The 22120-nt window shown below is 40.3% G+C and overlaps 1 protein-coding gene across 2 annotated transcripts; it reads right to left on the bottom strand.

The window, feature by feature from the left end:
• Positions 1–1394: 1394 nt before the first annotated feature.
• On the bottom strand, positions 1395–20962 carry ccnf.S (cyclin F S homeolog). 2 transcript variants are annotated; one of them, XM_041578517.1, is made up of 17 exons: positions 20805–20962; positions 16720–16874; positions 14597–14703; positions 14401–14468; positions 13983–14197; positions 13613–13666; positions 13397–13501; positions 13116–13193; positions 12059–12210; positions 11240–11404; positions 10008–10131; positions 8262–8442; positions 7185–7272; positions 6836–6935; positions 5785–5924; positions 5247–5419; positions 1395–1855 (listed from the first exon to the last, which is right to left on the bottom strand). In XM_041578517.1, exons 1-17 carry the CDS (start codon positions 20815–20817, stop codon positions 1476–1478), a joined length of 2298 nt encoding a protein of 765 aa, XP_041434451.1. In that variant the 5' UTR covers positions 20818–20962; the 3' UTR covers positions 1395–1475. The 2 variants fall into 2 exon arrangements, with proteins under 2 accessions (XP_041434451.1, XP_041434450.1); XM_041578516.1 differs by having other exon boundaries at positions 5785–5927.
• Between the last annotated feature and the right edge of the window lie 1158 nt (positions 20963–22120).

A 22120-nucleotide genomic window follows, 5' to 3' on the forward strand; every position in this document is an offset into this window, starting at 1 on the left:
CTTGGATAAGGATATTTGAGAGCACTCTTTTCCCTGTATGAATAAATGTAACGGCACTAGGTTTGGGGACCGGTGGGGAAATCCACTGTGCAGGTCAGGTTGCAAGCAGGTTGAACTTGCCCAAAGTTTGCTTGGGGTTAGGCAAAGAATTCAGTTCTAATGCCAGTTGCTTACTCACCCGTAGCTCCTGCCACTGGACGAATATAACATTTCTATTTCTTGCAGGTTCTGCGTAGTGGGTTGTACAGGTGGAGTGCAAGCTGACTAAACAAGATCTGTGCATGTCTTTAGCCCAGACCACAAGATGTTATGTACTGTACCACTGACACACTGATTAACTTACTACCAGTACCGTATATACTCGAGTATAAGCCGACCCGAGTATAAGCCGAGGTACCTAATTTTACCTACGAAAACTGGGAAAACTTATTGACTAGTATAAGCCTAGACACAACTACAGCCCTGTCTCCCAGCAGCGCACATTCTGCCAAAGCGACCCCCCCAGCGATCAACCGGACTTCTTTGCAAAGTTGATGGTGACAGAGAATTGCCAAACGGATTACTGTGCGCATTATCCCACTACCATGTGCAGAGGGTGCTGTTTGATATTGCCATCACTGTTAATCTTTCGTATAACCAACAGAGGGTGCTGTGTGATATTGCAGTCACTGTTATTCTTTCATATAACCAACAGAGGGCGCTGTGATATTGCAGTCACTGTTATTCTTTCATACAACCAACAGATGGCGCTGTGTGATATTGCAGTCACTGTTATTCTTTCATACAACCAACAGATGGCACTGTGTGATATTGCAGTCACTGTTAATCTTTCATATAACCAACAGAGGGCGCTGTGATATTGCAGTCACTGTTATTCTTTCATACAACCAACAGATGGCGCTGTGTGATATTGCAGTCACTGTTATTCTTTCATACAACCAACAGATGGCGCTGTGTGATATTGCAGTCACTGTTATTCTTTCATACAACCAACAGATGGCGCTGTGTGATATTGCAGTCACTGTTATTCTTTCATATAACCAACAGATGGCGCTGTGTGATATTGCAGTCACTGTTATTCTTTCATACAACCAACAGATGGCGCTGTGGGATATTGCAGTCACTGTTATTCTTTCATATAACCAACAGAGGGTGCACTGTTATTCTTTCATATAACCAACAGAGGGCATTGTGGGATATTGCAGTCTCTCCCCAAGTGTACTGTTGGTATAGGAATGATTAAAAGTGACTGCAATCTCAGCTACTTGGGTCGAGTACCGCTGACCCGAGTATAAGCCAAGGTAGACTTTTTCAGCACATTTTGGATGCTGAAAAACTCGGCTTATACACGAATATACGTACCACTGACACACTGATTAACTTACTACCAGTACTACAGAATTTTCTTTTTTAATGCCAAATATAAATATCTATACATATATCTCTGTACAAACAATTAGAAGGGGTTGAGTTCATTAGAGTTCATCAGAGAGGTTATCCTCACTGTGCTGGGCTTGGTTTTTCCTCTTCACTTGTCTGCGGCTTGCCTTGAAGAGAGGGGAGCATGGCTGGGGAAAGGGAATAGCGACCAGTTTGCTGTGATTTAGTCCTGGGGTTGGAGTGAATGGGAGGCCTGGAGGAGATGAAGATGTTGGGCTGCCTCCACTGCTTACTGAGGAATAACCAGAGCTTTTGTCTGCACACCCTTCTCTGGAGTGGGTTCCATTTTCTGCCTTAAACAGCAACGGGATTGGGTGGAGGGTAACAAGAGAGTCGTCATCACTGGTGGAATCCGGACATTGTGGCTGTTCCGTGATTAAAAGCGAAAGATCCAGGACCCCACTGGGCGCTGTTACTGCAAAAAAAAAAAAAAAAAAAAACCACAAGTCAGTAGGTAAGTGTGTGTATGTATGTATGTATGTATGTATGTATGTATGTATGTATGTATGTATGTATGTATGTATTATAACGCCGAGTTAAAAAGAAGCAGACATCCACAGTTGCGCCAGCATTCAATTATATATCAGTGCAAGGGGGGAGGGGTGTCCGCCACATTTAAGGCAATTATACTATATACAAAAGAGGACTTATCCCCCTATCCCGTTGCACTGTAGAAAATTAGACACAATGTATTACAGTAAAAAGCAATATTTATTAATAACCATGCTAGTGAAACAAATTAAAACATATTTAAAAAAACCAACAGCGCTGCTGGAAACAAAAAACGGGGAATACCCTGATGTTAATTAGTGATCACTATTTTTTATACTGGTTGAAAAACCTTGCATAGGTAAAAAAATTTGATTGGAGCAGTATAGATAGTTTGGTAAAACGTATTAGATGTGAACTCCCGGCAGAAACCACATTAAGGGCATATATGCCAAAATGTCCCTTCTTCTCTGTATAAGAACTATATCCCAAGCAGGGTAGGGGCTGGCTCCCCTTGCAAGTCCCTCAGCGGAAGCCCCTTGAGCCGAGGTTAGATGCAGGGTAAGTAAGGAGTTAGCTGTAGCAAACGCTGGATCCAATGTAGTAGCCTAAAGGCTATATATGCAGAACCCCAGTTCAGTATGCCAGCAAAAGGTTTCCTATACTTGCCCTTGTGTGGATATCGTCCGTGGTGTGGAACGCTCACAAATATCCGTCAGATCATCCCCGGGATAAAAACTGCATCCAATCCGCAAGGGTAAAACACCGCTTTGAGCCCAGCAGCGCCGAACTACTCGACAGCTGTTTCGCTAGCATGGTTATTAATAAATATTGCTTTTTACTGTAATACATTGTGTCTAATTTTCTACAGTGCAACGGGATAGGGGGATAAGTCCTCTTTTGTATATAGTATAATTATGTATGTATGTATGTATGCATGCATGCAACAGTTACTGAAATTGGGACACATTGTAAAATCGGAAGTAGAGCATTAAATGCAAAAATTCCTACTTAAAAGAGTTGTTAACCTTCCAAACACTTATTTCAGTTGAGTTGTTTTCAGATTGTTCACCATAAACAATTGTTTTCCATCTTTTAACTTTTTATTGTTTTCCCAAAATTTAAGTAAAAAGGGGTTGTTCACCTTCCAAACTCTTTTCAGATTGTTCACCATAAACAAATCTTCTACAATTGTTTTCCATCTTTTAAATTTTATTGCTTTCCCTAAATGTCAGTTTAAAGTTTGTTAAAAGATTGTTCCCCAGAAATAAGGATTATATTTTCCAATTACTATCCATTATTTATTTTTTTACTGTTTTTCCCAAAATCTAAGTTTAAAGTTGAATGTTCGGGTCTCTGGTGTTTGCGTCTGGCAGCTCAGTAATTTAGATGCCGACTCTAAACTGTATATACTGATAGATAAAATGTCAGCACCCTGTAATATCGATAATAAAAGCAATTACTATTCAATCATAGTTTCAGGGTTAAAGGAACAATAACACCAAAAATTGAAATATAAGACAGTATAAGGTGCTGGTGCCTTACACTGGCAAAACTGGTGTTTTTATTCCAGTAAAACAATTATAGCTTATATAAACAAGCAGCTGTGTGGCCATGGGGGCAGCCATTCAAGCACAGGATACACAGTAGATAACAGATAAGTACTACTATAGTTTATATAAACAAGCTGATGTGTAGCCATGGGGGCAGCCATTCAAGCACAGGATACACAGTAGATAACAGATAAGTACTACTATAGTTTATATAAACAAGCTGATGTGTAGCCATGGGGGCAGCCATTCAAGCACAGGATACACAGTAGATAACAGATAAGTACTACTATAGTTTATATAAACAAGCTGCTGTGTAGCCATGGGGGCAGCCATTCAAGCACAGGATACACAGTAGATAACATATAAGTACTACTATAGTTTATATAAACAAGCTGCTGTGTAGCCATGGGGGCAGCCATTCAAGCACAGGATACACAGTAGATAACAGATAAGTACTACTATAGTTTATATAAACAAGCTGCTGTGTAGCCATGGGGGCAGCCATTCAGCACAGGATACACAGTTGATAACAGATAAGTACTACTATAGTTTATATAAACAAGCTGCTGTGTAGCCATGGGGGCAGCCATTCAGCACAGGATACACAGTTGATAACAGATACGTACTACTATAGTTTATATAAACAAGCTGCTGTGTAGCAATGGGGGCAGCCATTCAAGCACAGGATACACAGTAGATAACAGAAAAGTACTACTATAGTTTATATAAACAAGCTGCTGTGTAGCCATGGGGGCAGCCATTCAAGCACAGGATACACAGTTGATAACAGATAAGTACTACTATAGTTTATATAAACAAGCTGCTGTGTGGCCATGGGGGCAGCCATTCAAGCACAGGATACACAGTAGATAACATACGTTCTGAAGAATCCCATTGTATACTACATAGCTTCTCTTATCTGCTGTGTATCCTGTGCCCTTTGTCCTTTTTCAACTTTGAATGGCTACACAACAGCTTGTTTATATAAACTATAGTAGTGTTTCTGAAGCAAACACACCAGTTTTACCAGTGCAGGGCAACAGTACATTACATTGTCATTCCTTTAAAGGGGACCCGTCACCCTAAGAAATAATTTCAAATTCTTTTCTATCATGTTAGTTGAGCAAAATAAACTTTAATAACACTGTATTTATTATTTAAAATTTTGTCTTGGAATTATACAATCACAGCAAGCAGGCAGCAGCCATTTTGTGGACACGGTTATTAAGAGAAATTGTGTATCACCCCAAAATCTTGTGTATGCACCAGAATGGGGGACCTAATGTCCATGTGCAGTGCCCTACACAATTATAGAGCCTGAGGAGGGAAGGTGGAATGTGAGGAGAGCAGTGACATGTAGGAAGTGCTGAATGGAAAGTGAAAGTAATTGACTGCCCCTCCTCTATGCCACGGGCATAGAGGCGGGGCAGGTAATATTTGATTGACAGTTTAGATATTTAAACACCTTTATAACAGGTATGGATGTTTTAATGAAAAACATTTTTGGGGTTTCATATTTAATTTTCAAAGGACTTTCATTATGCAGCTTTTTATGTGTAGATGACAGGTCCACTTTAAAGCACTGTTTGGTGTTACTGTTCCTTTAATGAATTGGATAGCAGCTGACTAGGTTGGAGACATTTACCAATGTAATGAAATGTTGCATTTTCTCCATCATTTTGATTTAGTGTTGTGAAATGCATTCGAGGTTAATAATTTGCCCTTGTTTGCTACTAGACTGCATCATAGAAGCAGGAAACGTACCTTCTCCTTCCCGCTCGCCTTCACTTTCCCGATCTCCTTCATAACCAGAACAGGAGGTTTCAAGGCTCCAGTCTAGGAAGTCACCAAGCAAATCCTCCTCTTGATTGGAGAGTTCAGCAGTAGGAGTGGTGACAAAGCTTCCTCTGTCCTCTTGTATGCTTTCCTCCTTACGCCTGTGAAGAGTTGCATCATTTAGTACACATTGCCCTAAACTGGTGCATATCATCGCCCAACATTCCCCTAACATGAGCAGAGTGGAGATTCCCAAGCTCCAGTACATTCTGCAATAGATTCTGGCAAGCAGAGAAATTATTTAGAAACGTGGGCCAAACTAAATTTAGTAATTTGATGATATGAATCGAATGATCTGCACTGACACGTGTAGGCCTAAGAGCTGGTATTGCCGGAGTGGAGGTCTGCGTGTGAAGGTTAAAAAGCAAGCAAAAGTAACCTTGGCTGTTTTTGAATTAGCATTGCCTTCTCTGGAGTAAATCTCATTACAAAGTATAGCAATTCAACCACTCTGTGGTGCCATTACCTCTTTGTTTTGTTCCCAGAAGGAGAGCACAGGAATTGATGGAAGTCGGCAGCAGCAGCAGCATTCAGACAAGACGCAGGAGACTCGGAATCTTGGCACGGAACTCCAAGCAGTTCACACAGATGAGTGTGATCCATCACCTGCTGACAACAGCAATCAGACTGTTACTTGAGCCAAGCACCCACTCCCAGCAAGGTGAGCAGCAGCCATGGATCCAGCACCTGCCAAATATACAGCCTTTCAGCAGGGCTCATGGAGCCCAGGACAGAGGCAAGACATTTCATATGGACAGGGCTGTCATTACTAATAGTTAGAGGAAGGCTATTACAGCACTTATTCGTTCCCAATAGGTTAAAACACAAACTTAAGGCAGGAAGAAAAACCAAAACAAAGCTTAAAGGGGGACTATAGTGAAAATTAAAATAACCTTCAGCATACTGAAAGAAGAAATGTTTTAAATACAATCAAATAAATATTCTGTACCATTTCTGAAATAATCAAGTTTATATTCACTGTTCCTCTCTCAGCATCGGTTTCTCTTCATTCTGTCTTTATTCAGGAGTTGGGTGTCAGGTGAATAATCCAATAGATTTTATAGGGAGACTCCTTTTGTCTAGAAGATGTATTAGAGCTCACTCTATTTAAATCACCAGACATCATGTCTCTCTACATTTAGAATTTGTGCAAAAGGCAGTTATTTTGTTAGATTTTATTTGTACTGGAATCAGTTATTTGAGTGAGCTCCAATACATCTGCTAGGAAAGGGAGTCCTGCTACAAGATATATTGGATCATTCATCTGACACCCAACTCCTGAATGAAGACAGACTGAAGAGAAACAGATACTGAGAGAGGAATACTCAATATAAACTTGATTATTTCAGAAACAATGCAGGGTATTTAATTGATTGTATTCAGAAAGTGTCTTCCTTCAGTATGAAGAAGCTTATATTACATTTTCCTTTTTGTGATAGTTCCCCTTTCAAAGCAAATAAACCCAGTTTGCTCCCTTGTGTGTGCATGGGAAAATATTTCCCTTCATCTACACTCACCTTCTCATTACTGATCTGATCATAAAGATCATCCTGGAAGCGTTGTTTCACAGCCGTCAGGGACACCTGCCGGTAATCTTTGGGTGCATCATCATGAAAGCTGTTAGGAAAAGGAACAAGTTAGTCAGAACAGTACCAGTAACCGAACAGCATCACTTTATAGAGGAAGTGTCACTAGAATAGGGTCTGTATATCCAAAACGGGCAAGACTGACTATAAGTAAGTAGATAATGACAAACATCATGGGGATGAATTGCCACTTCCCTCCCAGTGCCTGTCTAATTCATACTTCCAGTACATAATTTTATGTACACGCTGCATTCTGGGATAGGGAGGAAGAAGTTCTTACCATTTCTTGTGCAGGAGTACGACGCATGGCGTTAGGTGTTCCAGAGTGAAGCCGGTTGTCAATGCAAGTTGGGCAGGCCATGGACGTGCTGTGGGATATGACAGATATTAGAATTTACATATTAATGTATCCGAGAGTCCCTGTCCATTAAGTACTGAAGATATTCTCAGCATGTAACAGTGTAAACTATCAAGGGCACATTATGGAAACAGAGCACAAAGCATTCTAGATAAATAATCATGAGTGCCAAAATGGAACCTTTGTTTCCTATCCAATAATTCACCCCTGCTAGCAACACTCATAGAGGCAGATGTATTAAGGGTTGAAATGAAAATTCTAATTCAATCTTTCAATTTTTTTTTTGGGGTCATGCAAACTCAATTCGAGTTTTAGTTCGAATTTCAGCATACTCTGGTCCTTTAAGAACTAGAATTCGATTATTCGCCTAAAACCTGCCGCATTGCTATTTAAGTCAATGGGAAGGGTCCAGGGATTGACTGAAAGATGTTTGCAGGCTTCCCGACATTCAATTTTTTTTTTTTTTGAAAAAAAACTCGAATGGAGTTTGATCGAATTTGATTCACGTTTTCGGGTCATATAAATTTGTCCGAGTTGGAAAAATTCTGTTTTTACTAATATATTTTGATTAGTCGAATTTATGTGAGTTTAAAAAATTGAATTCCAAATTTGACCCTTGATAAATGTGCCTCTAAAGGAAAATTGAGAACATTTGTTGGCTACCGATATTCTCTGCATTTATTGCCGATCTGACGGTATCAGTGGGAGACTGTCACCAGCTTTTGTCGGACTTTTGTACAATTGCTGTAGGGGCAGAACATCATCTGATCTGTTCTTTAAAAATGCCATAGGAATGAATAGAACATGGGTGAGTTTCTCCGTGGGGAGTTCGATTCCCAAATTTTAATAAATCTGCCCCCAAGTGTCTAAAAACCATAAAACAAGCATTCTTGGCGTTTGAACACATGACATTATTATTATGGTTTAGGAATTTGTTATAATATGGAATCCAATAATGGAGGAAATGTAATTACTGCCAGCAAATGGCCAGAATCTTACCTTGTTTGTGCAGTATCCTAGCGAGCAGCAGTGCACCAGCAGCTAGATGAGCCGGTGAATACATAGACAGCTCTGTATACAGTAGGGACAGCTCTGAAATATAGCTGCATAGATGCAGTGTGCTCCTGTCCAGAGGGATGAGGTGAGACAGGACATCTTTATAGTCTACCACAGTGGGTATCTAAAAGAAAAACACAAACTAAGTATTCAATATATTTGCTATGCAAGTAGTTTGTCAGCTGGGCAGCCTACGACATGGATTGGATAGCACAGATCATTACAGCTTCTCACTTTTCTCAGGGACACCAAAGTACTGCTGCCCTTCACTGTCATTTACTGTCTGAAAAATATTCCTTGGTGAACCAATTCTCACGGATGTCAATGTGTAATAGTTCTTTGGACCTACAAATGGTGTGGATCAAAATAGCCTTTGTTTCACTACTTTTAGGGGCAGATTTATTAAGGTTCGAATTGGAAATTTGAATTATTGGTCAAAATTCAAGTCGGGAATAATCCAAACTCAAGATTTATCATACCTGGACCCTGGGAAAAACTTGAAATCGATTATTCACCACCTAAAACCTGCCGAGTTCATGTAGAAATCAATGGCAGAGGTCAAGGGACCCATTTGAAGATGTTAAAGGGATACTGTCATGGATGCCCGTATGAATCAGTTAATAGTGCTGCTCCTTAAAGTCCAGATAGGGGAATTGGGTAGAGGCTCTGGCCTAGCCACTCGCCAGTGAAATAATCAAAAATAAATGGAAAGCCAATACCTTGTCTGCTACAAACGGGTGAATCCCAAACTTTATTCAATGGTGCTCACAACACTTCAATGTTCAAACATTGAACATTGAAGTGTTCTGAGCACCATTGAATAAAGTTTGTGATTCACCCGTTTGTAGCAGACAAGGTATTGGCTTTCCATTTATTTTTGAATAGTGCTGCTCCAGCAGAATTCTGCACTGAAATCCATTTCTCAAAAGAGCAAACAGATTTCTTTATATTTAATTTTGAAATCTGACATGGGGATAGACATTTTGTCAATTTCCCAGATGCCCCTGGTCATGTGACTTGTGCCTGCACTTTAGGAGAGAAATGCTTTCTGGCAGGCTGCTGTTTTTCCTTCTCAATGTAACTGAATGTGTTTCAGTGAGACATGGGTTTTTACTATTGAGTGTTGTTCTTAGATCTACCAGGCAGCTGTTATCTTGTGTTAGGGAGCTGCTATCTGGTTACCTTCCCATTGTACTTTTGTTTGGCTGTGGAGTGATTGAAGTTTATCAGAGCACAATTCACATGACTTGGGGCAGCTGGGAAATTGACAATATGTCTAGCCCCATGTCAGATTTCAAAATTGAATTTAAAAAAAAATCTGTTTGCTCTTTTGAAAAATGGATTTCAGTGCAGAATTCTGCTGGAGCAGCACTATTAACTGATTCATTTTGGGAAAAAATTTTTTTTTCCCATGACAGTATCCCTTTAATAGCCTTCCTGACATTCAAGTTTATTTTCAGAGAAAAAACTCGATTTGAGTTTTCAATTCATTAATATTCAAGTTTTAGATATTCGATTTTTTTTTTCTTAAAAGATATACTATTCGAATTTCGAGGTCATTTGAATCATTTGAATTTAAAAAAAAAAACAGACCTTTGATAAATCTGCCCCTTATAGTATAATTAAGCCTTTTTATATTTGATCTCAGAACGGTCACAAGTCCTGGAATAAAAAAATGCCACTTCTTACCCTAATTTTGCCCTCCAGTGCAGAGATGATCTCTCCCATCATCCGAACCAGGTCCTCATACTTATAGGTGTTATCAGTCAGCCACACAGCTTCCCGTATGGTCAGAATTTCTTTGCTAATAAAGCTATGGAGAGCAAAGAAACAAATAATCAGCCACCCATTATCATAGCCTTATACGATTTCAACATATATTCCTGAATGAACTCCTGAGATGTATGAATGTATAACTTTATTTGTAAAGCTCTGGTAAGGAGCCGGGGTATAATGGGAAAGACAAGTCACATAATCAACATACACAGTATAGGAATACTGTCATGGAAAAACATGTTTTTTTCAAAACACATCAGTTAATAGTGCTACTCCAGCACAATTCTGCACTGAAATCCAGTTCTCAAAAGAGCAAACAGATTTTTTTATATTCAATTTTGAAATCTGACATGGGGCTAGACATATTGTCAGTTTACCAGCTGCCGCCAGTCATGTGACTTGTGCTTGAACTTTAGGATGGAACTACTTTCTGGCAGGCTGTTATTTCTTCTACTTAACTGAATCAGTCTCAGTGGGACTTGGCTTTTACTATTGAGTGTTGTTCCTAGATCTACCAGGGAGCTGTTATCTTGTGTTAGGGAGCGGTTATCTGGTTTCCTTCTCATTGGCTGCTGGGGAGAAAGGGAGGAGGTGATATCACTCCAACTTGCAGTACAGCAGTAAAGAATGACTTAAGTTTATCAGAGCATAAAGGTGGCCATACACGGGCAGATAAAGCTGCCAATATCAGTCGTTTGGACCAATTTGACAGCTTATCTGTGTATGGGGGCTTCCGACGGCTCTTCCCGATCGATATCTGGCCACGATATTGATCGTGAAGGATTGATTTGGCGATGTCGCCAAACGAGCGGATCTTCGAGTCTATGGCCAGCTTTAGTCACATCACTGGGGGCAGCTTGGAAACTGACAACACGTCTAGCTCCATGTCAGATTTCAAAATTGAATATATAAAAAAATCTGTTTGCTCTTTTGAAAAATGGATTTCAGTTCAGAATTCTGCTGGACCAGCACTATCAACTGATGCATTTTGAAAAAAACATGTTTTCCGATGACAGTATTCTTTAAAGTGCTATGTGGTAAAAGACATAGTGGGAAGGAGGTCCCTGGCCATAGAGCTTACAGTCCAAGTCCCTGGTAGGTAGTAACCCTATCCCATCCTACACATGCATTGACATATCACTTACCGTGTGCAAATGACCATACAGGCAATTCCCACCAGCTGGAGTTTGGCCCGTGGAACGCTGCGCAGCTTTAAGTACCGGTCCACTAAACCCACGGTCATGTGTAAACAAAGACTGGAGAAATCTTTCATAGTGGCAACCTCTACCAGCCAGTCTATTAAGATGTACCTGTGTAAAGGAAGAGATGTGAAGATCAACAAGTGTTAATGAGTGAAGATAAAGAGAGACAATTAAACAATTGTGTATTAAAGGATGTGCGGCTGCCTACAAATAGACAAGCAGCAATTGCACCACCTAGAGCAGTGATCCCCAACCAGTAGCTCGTGAGCAACATGTTGCTCCCCAACCCCTTGAATGTTGCTCCCAGTGGCCCCAAAGCAGGTGCTTATTTCTGAATTCCAGGCTTGGAGGCAAATTTTAGTTGTATAAAAACCAGATGTACTGCCAAACAGAGGCTCAATGTAGGTTGACAATCCACATAAGGGCTACTAAATGGCCAGTCACAGCCCTTATTTGGCAGCCAAAGAACATTTTTCATGCATGTGTTGCTCCCCAACTCCTTTTACTTCTGAATGTTGCTCACGGGTTCAAAAGGTTGGGGATTCCTGACCTAGAGTAAGGAAATTTAGGTATTCTCCCTACTTTGAAATGGCACAGTCTAGGCAAGCCGTATAGTATCTTTCAGTCAGATGAATAACGAACAAAGGAATATATTCTGTGCACATAAAACAAATCTTTCATCCTAACCTGACAGCCAATAGCTGTCACCAAAGTGCAATGGGAGAATATTGCAGCTATAATATAAAAAACACCCCCACTTACCGCATAGTGTCATTCATGCCCTTCTGAGTGGTAAATATGCTGGTTTTGTTGACAGGCAGAGAGGACTGGAACACTTGGTTTACCAGTTCACCAGCTGCTCGTTGCTCCTGGTTTACATGATTCTTGTGACCACAAGCCTTCGCCAATGAAATCTGTAAAGGGAAGAATCGCAGTCTATTAGGACTACACGCAAGAATTCTGAAGTCCCTGCTGTTAAGAGGGTGGTTCATCTGCAAGTTAACTTTTAGTATGCTATAGAATAGCTTATTCTAAGCAACTAATTTTTTTTTTAAATTAATTACCACCTTCTTCTGACACTTTCCAGCTTTCAATTGGGGGTCACTGGCCCCATCTAAAAACGAACGCTCTTTAAGGCTACAAATTTATAGGTATTGCTACTTTTTGTTACTCATCTTTCTATTCAGGCCTCTCCTATTTATATTCCAGTCTCTAATGCAAATCAATGCATGGTTGCTAGGGGAAGAGCTGCTGAATAAAAAGCTCAAAAACAGATAATATCACTCTCTACATCATACTAAAAGTTAACTCAAAGGCGAACCCCTTTAACTTAATGAAATGTTTTATTTTGGACATTTGGGGTCCAATATTTGTTCAAGGCCTCCCTTACCCATCTGCAAGGCTAACAGTGTGACAAGAATATCTAAAGTTAGCAGAACTGCAAGGCTGGGCTGCAGAAGTATCTAGGACAGCACATAGTAATGCACTACTAGTACCACCATTATTTTGCCTTCAGGCTGGATACCCAGGCCTTTATGTTTTAGCTATTGTTATGGGGGGGGGGCACAGTTTAGGGACCTTTACAATAAAGCACATCAACTATTGAACTATTTATAGGATGATTTTTCAGTGATACCATTTGGATTCCCCAACAGCTCATGCATAAAGTGTTTTCACAGCTGAACTGGTGGGTCACTAAATAAAAGATCCTTCTGTATCTGTTGCTGTAGAGGGAGCCTTAAAACTTCAGAGTTGGTAGGTTTGGGTCCCACTAAAGCAGCGGACACTTCATCAGTGAGTCCACCATCAATTATCTTACCTGTGCATCCCAGCAGCCCCTTGCTGCATAATCCCGTAGCTGCCTAAAGCTCTGGAGGTATCGGCCAGGGTCTGATAACTAAAGGAAGGCAAAAAAAAAAGGGGATGAGATCCAGCTAGAAGCGATATATTTCAAGTTGTTTGCTGCATATGTGGCATTGTCCATATCACCAAGATCTAGGAGACTATTGATCAAAACGTAGCACAATAGTATAGCAAGTGAAAAAGAATAGAAATAAAAATGGTACAAGAGTCGCTGCCAAAGAGTTCAAGGCCACTCACATCGGTCATCGGTTTGGTTTTCCAGAGTAGGTAAGAACTGTGCAAACACCCATTAGACGCAGAAGATTTGAGCATCTCCAAAGCTTCTTTCTTCTTGTCATCATCCTGCAAGAGACCAGAAACACAGGGCTGAACATTTTTTCAATGACTGGTTACGCAGAGGAACAGTTGAAACACAATCGAAATGCCTCAAAGAGAAGCAAGATGGCTCCTTACCTCAAATAGGCTCAGAACTTTTGCCAAACAATACTGAATTGATCCTTTGAGAACCTAGAATCATAAACATAGAATTTGTTAACTAAAAGAAAAAAAAAAAAAATGGGTATAGAGAAAAAATACAGAAAACAGAAACCCTGCAGGAACAAACATTCCCATTCAATGGCTAAAATAAAACCTATTGGATAATATTGTGAATAAATATGTGGCTCTTGAGCACAAAGTGCATACCATGGGACAATTGCTGAATCACAAACTTGGCCAGGCTTCTTTAAATATGAACTAGCTGGGGCTGGGGACGGGGACAAGGATAGGGTTGAGCCCATGAATGGGACACGGTCTGAGATCTTTCTTTCAGTAAAACACTCACCCCTGTTGGCCCCTCTCCGCTTGTAACTGTCCCGCACTCCTCTTTAAGGCTGTCAAATACAACAGCCTTGCAGCAGCTTCCAGATGAGGACCATGGGGGGCGGATGAAAAGCCACACAAAGGGGTCTGCTCCAGCGTTTAGGCGCTCAGTCAGGCTGAAGAAATGAGAGGCCTTCAGTCCGTTAACCTCCGCCCGGCCATCGTCTGACACAGACACTAAGAAAAGTATCAGAAGGGTTAATCACACAGAAAGGAAACTAGAGATCTTCATTTTTGGGGCTGAACAGCTGCTGCTGAACTACAACCAGCATCATCCCAACCACTGCATGAGAACGGTAGGTTGACAGGGATGCCAGAAACTGTATTTCAGGAACAGTTGTGGGTGCAAAGATATGTAGCACAAATCCAAGGACACTTACGGCCTTCGTTGTACAAGTAAGCGATCGCTAGCTTCACACATGCTTCAAAGTTACCACATTCAGCTGCCCTAGAAAAAATTCAAGAGAAACAGCCATCAGATATCGGTCAATATCACATGATCATGGGTTACACGGTTAATGTATAGTTAGACAAAAGATAGTTACAAGCAGGGAAAACGGTCAATCATTATCTTACCTTTCAAAAAGATTCAAGTTTTCAGGAGAAGGCCAGATGTCTTGGAAAGAGGCGCGAGCCCAAACACTACTGTGAGAATCCACCAGGGACCTCAAATGTGGATGCACCTGGAGCGACAAGAAAGAGAATGGGCATTAAAGTGGAGGATGAGGCAGTGATAATTGTCTGCTCTGCCGAATGGGACTCAACTGAAAGGACTGACAGTCACTGAATAAACAGCAGCAATACCAAGAAAACAAATCCAAAACTATATATTCTGTGTTCAGTACTAGTCAGTGTTCTTGCAAGTACAGACCCACAGAGCAGAGTGGGGACAATAAACACGTGCACTGGCGTGAGGCAGAACACATATCATTGCCTCAAACACCCAACACATGCATCACTTGTGGGTTAAGTGCCCAAAAATACTTAAAGAGTATACATGTATGGAACCGGTTATCCAGAATGCTCGGGACCTGGGGTTTTCTAAATAAAGGATCTTTCTTTAATTTGGATCTTCATGCCTCAAGTCTACTAGAGAATCATGTAAACATTAAATAAACCCAACAGGCTGGTTTTGCCTCCAATAAGGATTGATTATATCTTAGTTTGGATCAAGTAGTTAGAGGACATTATAGACAAATAGCAGGGGACCTTTTTACCCATAAAGTGGATCACCGTACCAGAGGCCACCCCTTTAGACTACAAGAAAAGAACTTTCATTTGAAGCAACGTAGGGGGTTCTTCACAGTCAGGACAGTGAGGTTGTGGAATGCACTGCCGGGTGATGTTGTGATGCTGATTCAGTTAATGCCTTTAAGAATGGCTTGGATGATTTTTTGGACAGACATAATATCAAAGGCTATTGTGATACTAAGCTCTATAGTTAGTATAGGTATGGGTATATAGAATTTAATTAAAAATAGGGAGGGGTGTGTGTATGTATGGATGCTGGGTTTTCATTTGGAGGGGTTAAACTTGCTGGACTTTGTCTTTTTTCAACCCAATTTAACTATGTAACTATGTAAGTACAAGCTACTGTTTTATTATTACAGAGAAAAAGGAAATCATTTTTAAAGAGTTGGATTCTCTGGATAAAATGGAGTCTATGGGAGACGGTCTTTCCGTAATTCGGAGCTTTCGGGATACCTGTATAAAGAAAACCACCAAACTAAAGCGAACCCCCTTCATTTCATTCCTGGCAACAGGGAAAGTACACGGTTCCACAAGGCTTTGAAATACAGAAATTGTGCAATTTGATAAGGCGCCCCTTGACCATTTCACACTGCACTGGCTTTGGACAAAAGAACAAATTGCATTAATCCCCTTGATGCATTAAATCCATTGTTTGGATCTCTCATTTCGGGTGTGCATGTCAGAAGCATTTAAAGTTTCACACAAATTGTTAAAGGACAGAGTTAGCGGCAAGGCTGGAGAAATCCAAATTATAATCTTATCAGGGACCCAAACCACCCATTGTTTCTGATTTAACTTGATTAGCTTTCGGACAGTCCCACATTCCAGACTGCTTTTGGTCCCTACAACAGTGTGGTAAAGTACAGACATTATGTACCATCAGATGAGCACCCCAGTAAGTATTGGGCCAATCAAACACTGGGAATGACAATATATTTAGAAGAAACCCAAACACAATGATGCAATAGCAGATGTAATTATAAAAAGTAAAAAATCCTTTATTAGGACATATAAAGCCTTTATAGGCCATACTAAAATATGTTTTACTTTTTATAATCACATTGGCTACTGTATCATTGTTTTTAGGTCTCTTCTAAATATACTGCCATTTATAAATTTGGCAGCCCTTGGAATAGAAGTGTCCAAATTATGATTTTGTTTTGGGGATTTACCTAACTTTGCATCAGGAGCAAAGCTACACACCACTTTTTCTTCATCAAACTCTGGCACTAGCACATTAACACAACCAAATGGACTGATGATTCAGTTTGCATTAATATAGAATTACTGGTTAACCTGGAATACATAAATAATTCTACTGGGCCACACTGGTGCATAACCATTTAATTTACGTTGGAGCGGCTGACAGCCCAGGCATGTTTTATCTTCTCCTCTGAAATGGTTATTACTATTCTGTGAAAATGACAGAATAAGGGCAGACTCTTTACCTCTCGCATGGATAGGATGTCCACAGCAGGAAGACATTCCAGCACATAGAGGAGAACATCATCCGGCAGACTGAGCAAGGTCAGCACACGGGGTCGCCTCTTTACTCGTCGTCTCGGAGGAGCAGCAAAGCATTTGGAGCAGCGGCAATGCAGTCCTGGAAAAGGCAACAATGGATCAGACTTCAGACAGAGGGAAAACTGGAGCACCATCTATTCCCTAAATTATCATTGCCGATTTATACTGCAGGTATGGGATCTGTTATCCAGAAAGCTCTGAATTCATGAAACGCCATCTTCCATAGACTCAAATAATCAGGGGCGTAACTATAGAGGAAGCAGACCCTGCGGTTGCAGGGGGGCCCAGGAGTGTAGGGGGCCCAGTGAGACCCTAATTAATTAGCAATTTTAATATATCTTGGTAAAATAGGCCAACTTATAAATATTTTGGGGCCCTAAATTGAATTTGCTATGGGGCCCAGTAACAACTAGTTACGCCACTGCAAATAATCAAAAGTTTTAAGTTATTTCCTTTTTCTCTGTAATAATAAAACAGTCACTTGTACTTGATCCCAACTAAGATATAATTAATCCTTATTGGAAGCAAAACCAGCCTATTGGGTTTATTTTTTTGTTTATATGATTTTCTATATTAAAGATATAAAGAACCAAATTATGGAAAGATCCATTATCCAGAATGCTCGGGATTTTTCAGATAACAGGTTCTATAGCTCTATTAGCCAGCCGTGGCTAAAGAAAACTAAGGTAAACAATTACAATGTCTGGCATCTGAACTGGTTAATTTGGGAGTTACAGAATGGATACAGAGACTACGTATCCTATCTTGTAACACTTGAATTGTTATTTTTGGTTGTTACATTTAGTTTTAACCTGAAGATGCTTTGAGACAATTAACAGATCAGACACACTAATTGGTGATTTAAACAAATGCATTTCCCAGAAGACTTTTCTTTCTTGCCATTAAAATGCACTGTGAAAAATTGTCCAATTCTATAAAATCCTGGCGTGATCAAGATATAATCTGCAGGATAACGATACTGAAATCTAAATACAGTCTTGGTGTAATCTGGAGGGTTCCCAATAATTCTGCATTTAGAGCAGGGATCCCCAACCTTTTGAACCAGTGAGCGACATTTATAAGTAAAAAAAGAAAAATGTTCTTGGGGTGCCAAATAAGGGCTGTGATTGGCCATTTGATACCCCCTATGTGGATTGTCAACCTACATTGAGACTCTGTTTGGCAGTACCCTGTTATTATACAACCAAAACTTGCCTCCAAGCCTGGAATTTAAAAATAAGCTCCTGCTTTGAGGCCACTGGGAGCAACATCCAAGGGGTTGGAGAGCAACATGTTACTCACAAGCTACCGGTTGGGGATCACTGATTTAGAGTATAGGGCTCAGTAACCCCCCTGGTTTCCCCATACTCTTAATGAGAAACATACAAGTAAATGTCACAGCAAATACACATAGCCTGGCTCTCAGAATTATATTTAGCATTCACATACCCTGGGCAAGGCTCATATGAAACAAAGGCAGGCACAAAAGAAAGCAAATGTGCAATATGCAGCTCAATGTGTGAATGCTCTGTCTGAAATTTAAATCCCTCGCTGATGCATGATGGGACCCGCTTATGAGTTTGGCTCAGTTGAGCCCCTAGTGACTACCGATCACTGCAAGCTGAAATTTATCTCCCTTTTTAAATCAGAACCATAATATTCCGCATATCCGCTACTAGCCATGATCATGGCAATCTCAGCGCAGAATATAAATTCACAAGATAGGCAAATAGATACTTAAATTTTTTTTAATAGCAATACTACTGTTTAACTAGCACCAATCTCTCATTATAAATCTATCACATATACCCACAGTGCATCTTTTAACTCTCACATACAAAAACGATAATAAAGCACTTGATAAAAGGCCCAAAACATTTTTTGTATTAGTAGTCAGCAATAAAAGAATTCCACAGCATGTTATGCTATTTGAGTGCTCTCCTCCATTTCCAAGATTTAAGACATACAAAAAGAAAAAAAAAAAACAACTTTACATCCTTGGAGAGGCAATAGGAGAAGCCTACGGGACTTCAATTAGGCCAGCAGGTCATAATATACCCATAAATGTGTTATCTACGGCAGGGGCATAATGTAACTGCCAAGTAAAATGTCCAGTGCAGGAATGCACACACACTAAGTATTACAGATATAGGGCCTGCTATCCATAAATCTTGAGTCCTGGAGTTTTCCCAGATAAGGGGTCTTGCTGTATTTTGGATCTCCATACATTTAATTTACTTAAAATTAATTTAAGTACTAAATAAACCCAACAGGATACCGTTGCCTGTAATAAGGATTCCTTATATCTTAGCTGTTATCAAGTACAAGGTATGGTTTAATTATTACAGAGAAAAAAGGAAACCTATATTCAAAATCTGAATTATTAGACTAAAATAGAGTCTATGGGAGACAGCCTTCCCAAAACTCAGAGCTTTCTGGATAAGAAAAAAATTATATATATATATATATATATATATATATATATATATATATATATATATATATATATATATATATATATATATATATATATATATATATATATATATATATATATATAACACAATAAGGAAACCGCACCAACAGGTCTTGATGAAAAAGTGAAAAGATTTTTTATTCAACGTTTCGGCTCCTAACATGAGCCGTCTTCAGGTTTCAGGTTCAAAACTAAGTTAATAAAAGAAGGCAATCAAAAAGAAATGAGAATTCTACAGGTGGAGACATTAACTGTGAATACAAGGATTGCAACATATTTGAAGGACCCCCTCCTTTTAGGAAATAAGACCTGAAGGATCATGACAAGGGCGTCCCCTCCCACTCAGGGCCAGTTACTGGCTGGCAAGTTTATTTTCAAACCAAACCCGCCCACCTCCCAATAAACACCCTAATCAACTAAATATCACCCCCTGGCCCAGCTTAAATACCCCTATGAATAGGGAAAGCTGGTGTGAGAGAGCAGGCAGCACAGAAATAAAAGCCCCAATCCACATGGGGAGCAATACACACACTCGGGAGAAAATTTATCAAGGATAAAATTTCGAAGTAAAAAAAACTTTGAAATTCGACCATCAAATTTGAGTACTTCGATGGTCGAAGTATTTTTTCCAGCGAAAACGGCCGTATTTGATCAAAGTAAAATCGTACGATTGAACGCTTCGAAGGATTTTTTTTTTAAAATAAACCTTCGACTTCTCAAAACTTGCCCAAATGCCTCAGATAGGTTCTAGGGGGTCCCCCATAGGCTAAACAGCAATTTGGCAGGTTTAAAGTTGGCGAAGTGTCGAAGTTTTTTTTAAAGAGACAGTACTTTGATGTTCGAATTTTCTAACGTTTTTCAATTCGAAGTCGAATTTGGCCTATTCGATGGGCGAAGTACCCAAAAATTACTTCGAAATCCGAATTTTTTTTAATTCGACATTTGATAAATCTGCCCCATACAGTTGCACCAATCACAGGGGGACACTGGGCAGCTTTAACCCCTACCAATCCACCTTATTTATCAGAGGGAGCTCATTCATTTGCCATAAAGGGGTTTGCAATAAAAAAAAAAAAGTGCTAGTATCTTGTATTTCATGAATTCTACATCAGATACAAAGAAGCTTATACTATACTTGTATGAGTATAATATGATCTGAATTCATGCAGAAGCAGCAAGAAGTGAGTTGAATTAAAGAGCCCGAGCTCCCCCGCCCCTCCTCCCACATTGAGCAGAGTTTGGAGGGAGATTTAAAAGTGCAGAGAGCAGGAAGTGACTTCTCAGTAGGGGCAGGGGATCAGCAGGAATGCACAGGGTTAAATAGATCTATTTATTTCCTATATAAGAGGAAGAACACAACCAGAGACTCTCTAATAGGCAAAGTGATCATTGCACTGGCTGTAGAGCTTAGAGGCTCTCTGGTTGTCCTACAAACCTGTTGCTGAACTACATATCCCATCATTCTTTGCAGCAGCAGCCCGAGGAGTGTAGGAACTGGAAACGCAGTGGGATGAAAGAGTGTCAATCACTTACCCCCTTCCTTCATGCCGAGCAATAAGCGGGTGAGGTAGATGATCAGTGAGTTATCGGTGCAGCCGCCTGACTCAGAGCGCAGATTTCGATTTGATTAGGTGCATGGCCCGCACTGACCACCTCAGGCCAGGGCTACGCCCACAGAGAGAATAAACCAATCAAAACCTAAGAATGAAAAAAAATATAGCCGCGCCCACTTCAGCCAATCAACAGAGGACGCTCTTGTGAAACTAGCCAATAGCGTTTGCTTAAACGCTTCCCACAGAGATAAGCACGCCCAGAAACCTCACCGAGTTCCCGGAACAGCCGCTAATTGATACGCAATTAAAGTACCCGTATATTTAAGTAGAACCAGTTCATGTAAAGACGCGTTTTCAAACTGCCCATATTGATCATGGCTGTTTAGGCTACTTTAGCCCTCTCGGGAGAATAGACAGAAACACGCCCCCTTTCCTTCAGTGTTTGAGGCGTGTATTTTTTTGAACGGCACTCATGGCGCTGATTGGTTCTGACGAAGGGGCGGATCCATTTCCAAACACGGGGGTGTACCAGTTAGGGTTGGGTTCAACTCAGGCTTTTGGGGCAAGGTGGTATGAGATCATATAAAGCCCCGCGCCCACCCGCAAGGACTGTAGTAGGTTGAAGCTCAGGAATAGCCCACTAAAGAGCCTGCTCATAGGTTGTCATGGAAATAAATGGCTACGCTCACTCTCCATGGCATGTGCCACTTGTGGTGTGGAGAGAAAACACACACTACCTCATGTCCCACAGTGATAGTCCCTTCCATTCAGGGTTGCCAGGACTAATTTTCAAAACTAGCCAAGAGTCACTTCAAAAATGGCACAAAAGTAGCACAATAAGTTCAGTGAAAAAAGTCTAATGAATAAATGAATATATGTGGAAAAAATACCTTTTTCAAAGTTTTTCCATGAAGTACAATGGAACAGATTTGCCCGTTACCAGGGATGTAACTGCAGAGGGAGGTCCAGGAGATATAGGGGCCCCATAAGGCCCTAATTCATATACAATTTTAATAAATATTGGCAAAACACGTCAACCTCTAGACATTTTGATGGGCAGCAGATTTTTGCCCCAAAATTGTCTGAAATTGAGAAAAGTCACCAGAAAATGTGAGCAAGCTTAAGAGTGACGGGAGACTGGGGTACAGAACCCAAAATCTGGTAACTCCCGACTTCTACACACGTGAGTCCCATTGCATGCTGGGTATTGTAGTCTTACATTAAACTTGATTGTTAAACAAAAACGACATTATCCAACATGCATTGGGAGTCGCACATTAAAGCAAGAAAAAAACG

The sequence above is a fragment of the Xenopus laevis genome, chromosome 9_10S (assembly GCF_017654675.1).
Source record: "Xenopus laevis strain J_2021 chromosome 9_10S, Xenopus_laevis_v10.1, whole genome shotgun sequence".
NCBI classification, from domain to species: Eukaryota; Metazoa; Chordata; class Amphibia; order Anura; family Pipidae; genus Xenopus; species Xenopus laevis.

Bases quoted from the DNA above. Each gene is read 5' to 3' on its own strand.
- ccnf.S (XM_041578516.1), bottom strand. The intron at 14,469-14,596 runs GTAAGATAATGA...AATTTTTTCTAG, and splicing joins AACTTGAATCTTTTTGAAAG to GGCAGCTGAATGTGGTAACT. The intron at 7,273-8,261 runs GTAAGATTCTGG...CATATCCCACAG, and splicing joins TAGGATACTGCACAAACAAG to CACGTCCATGGCCTGCCCAA.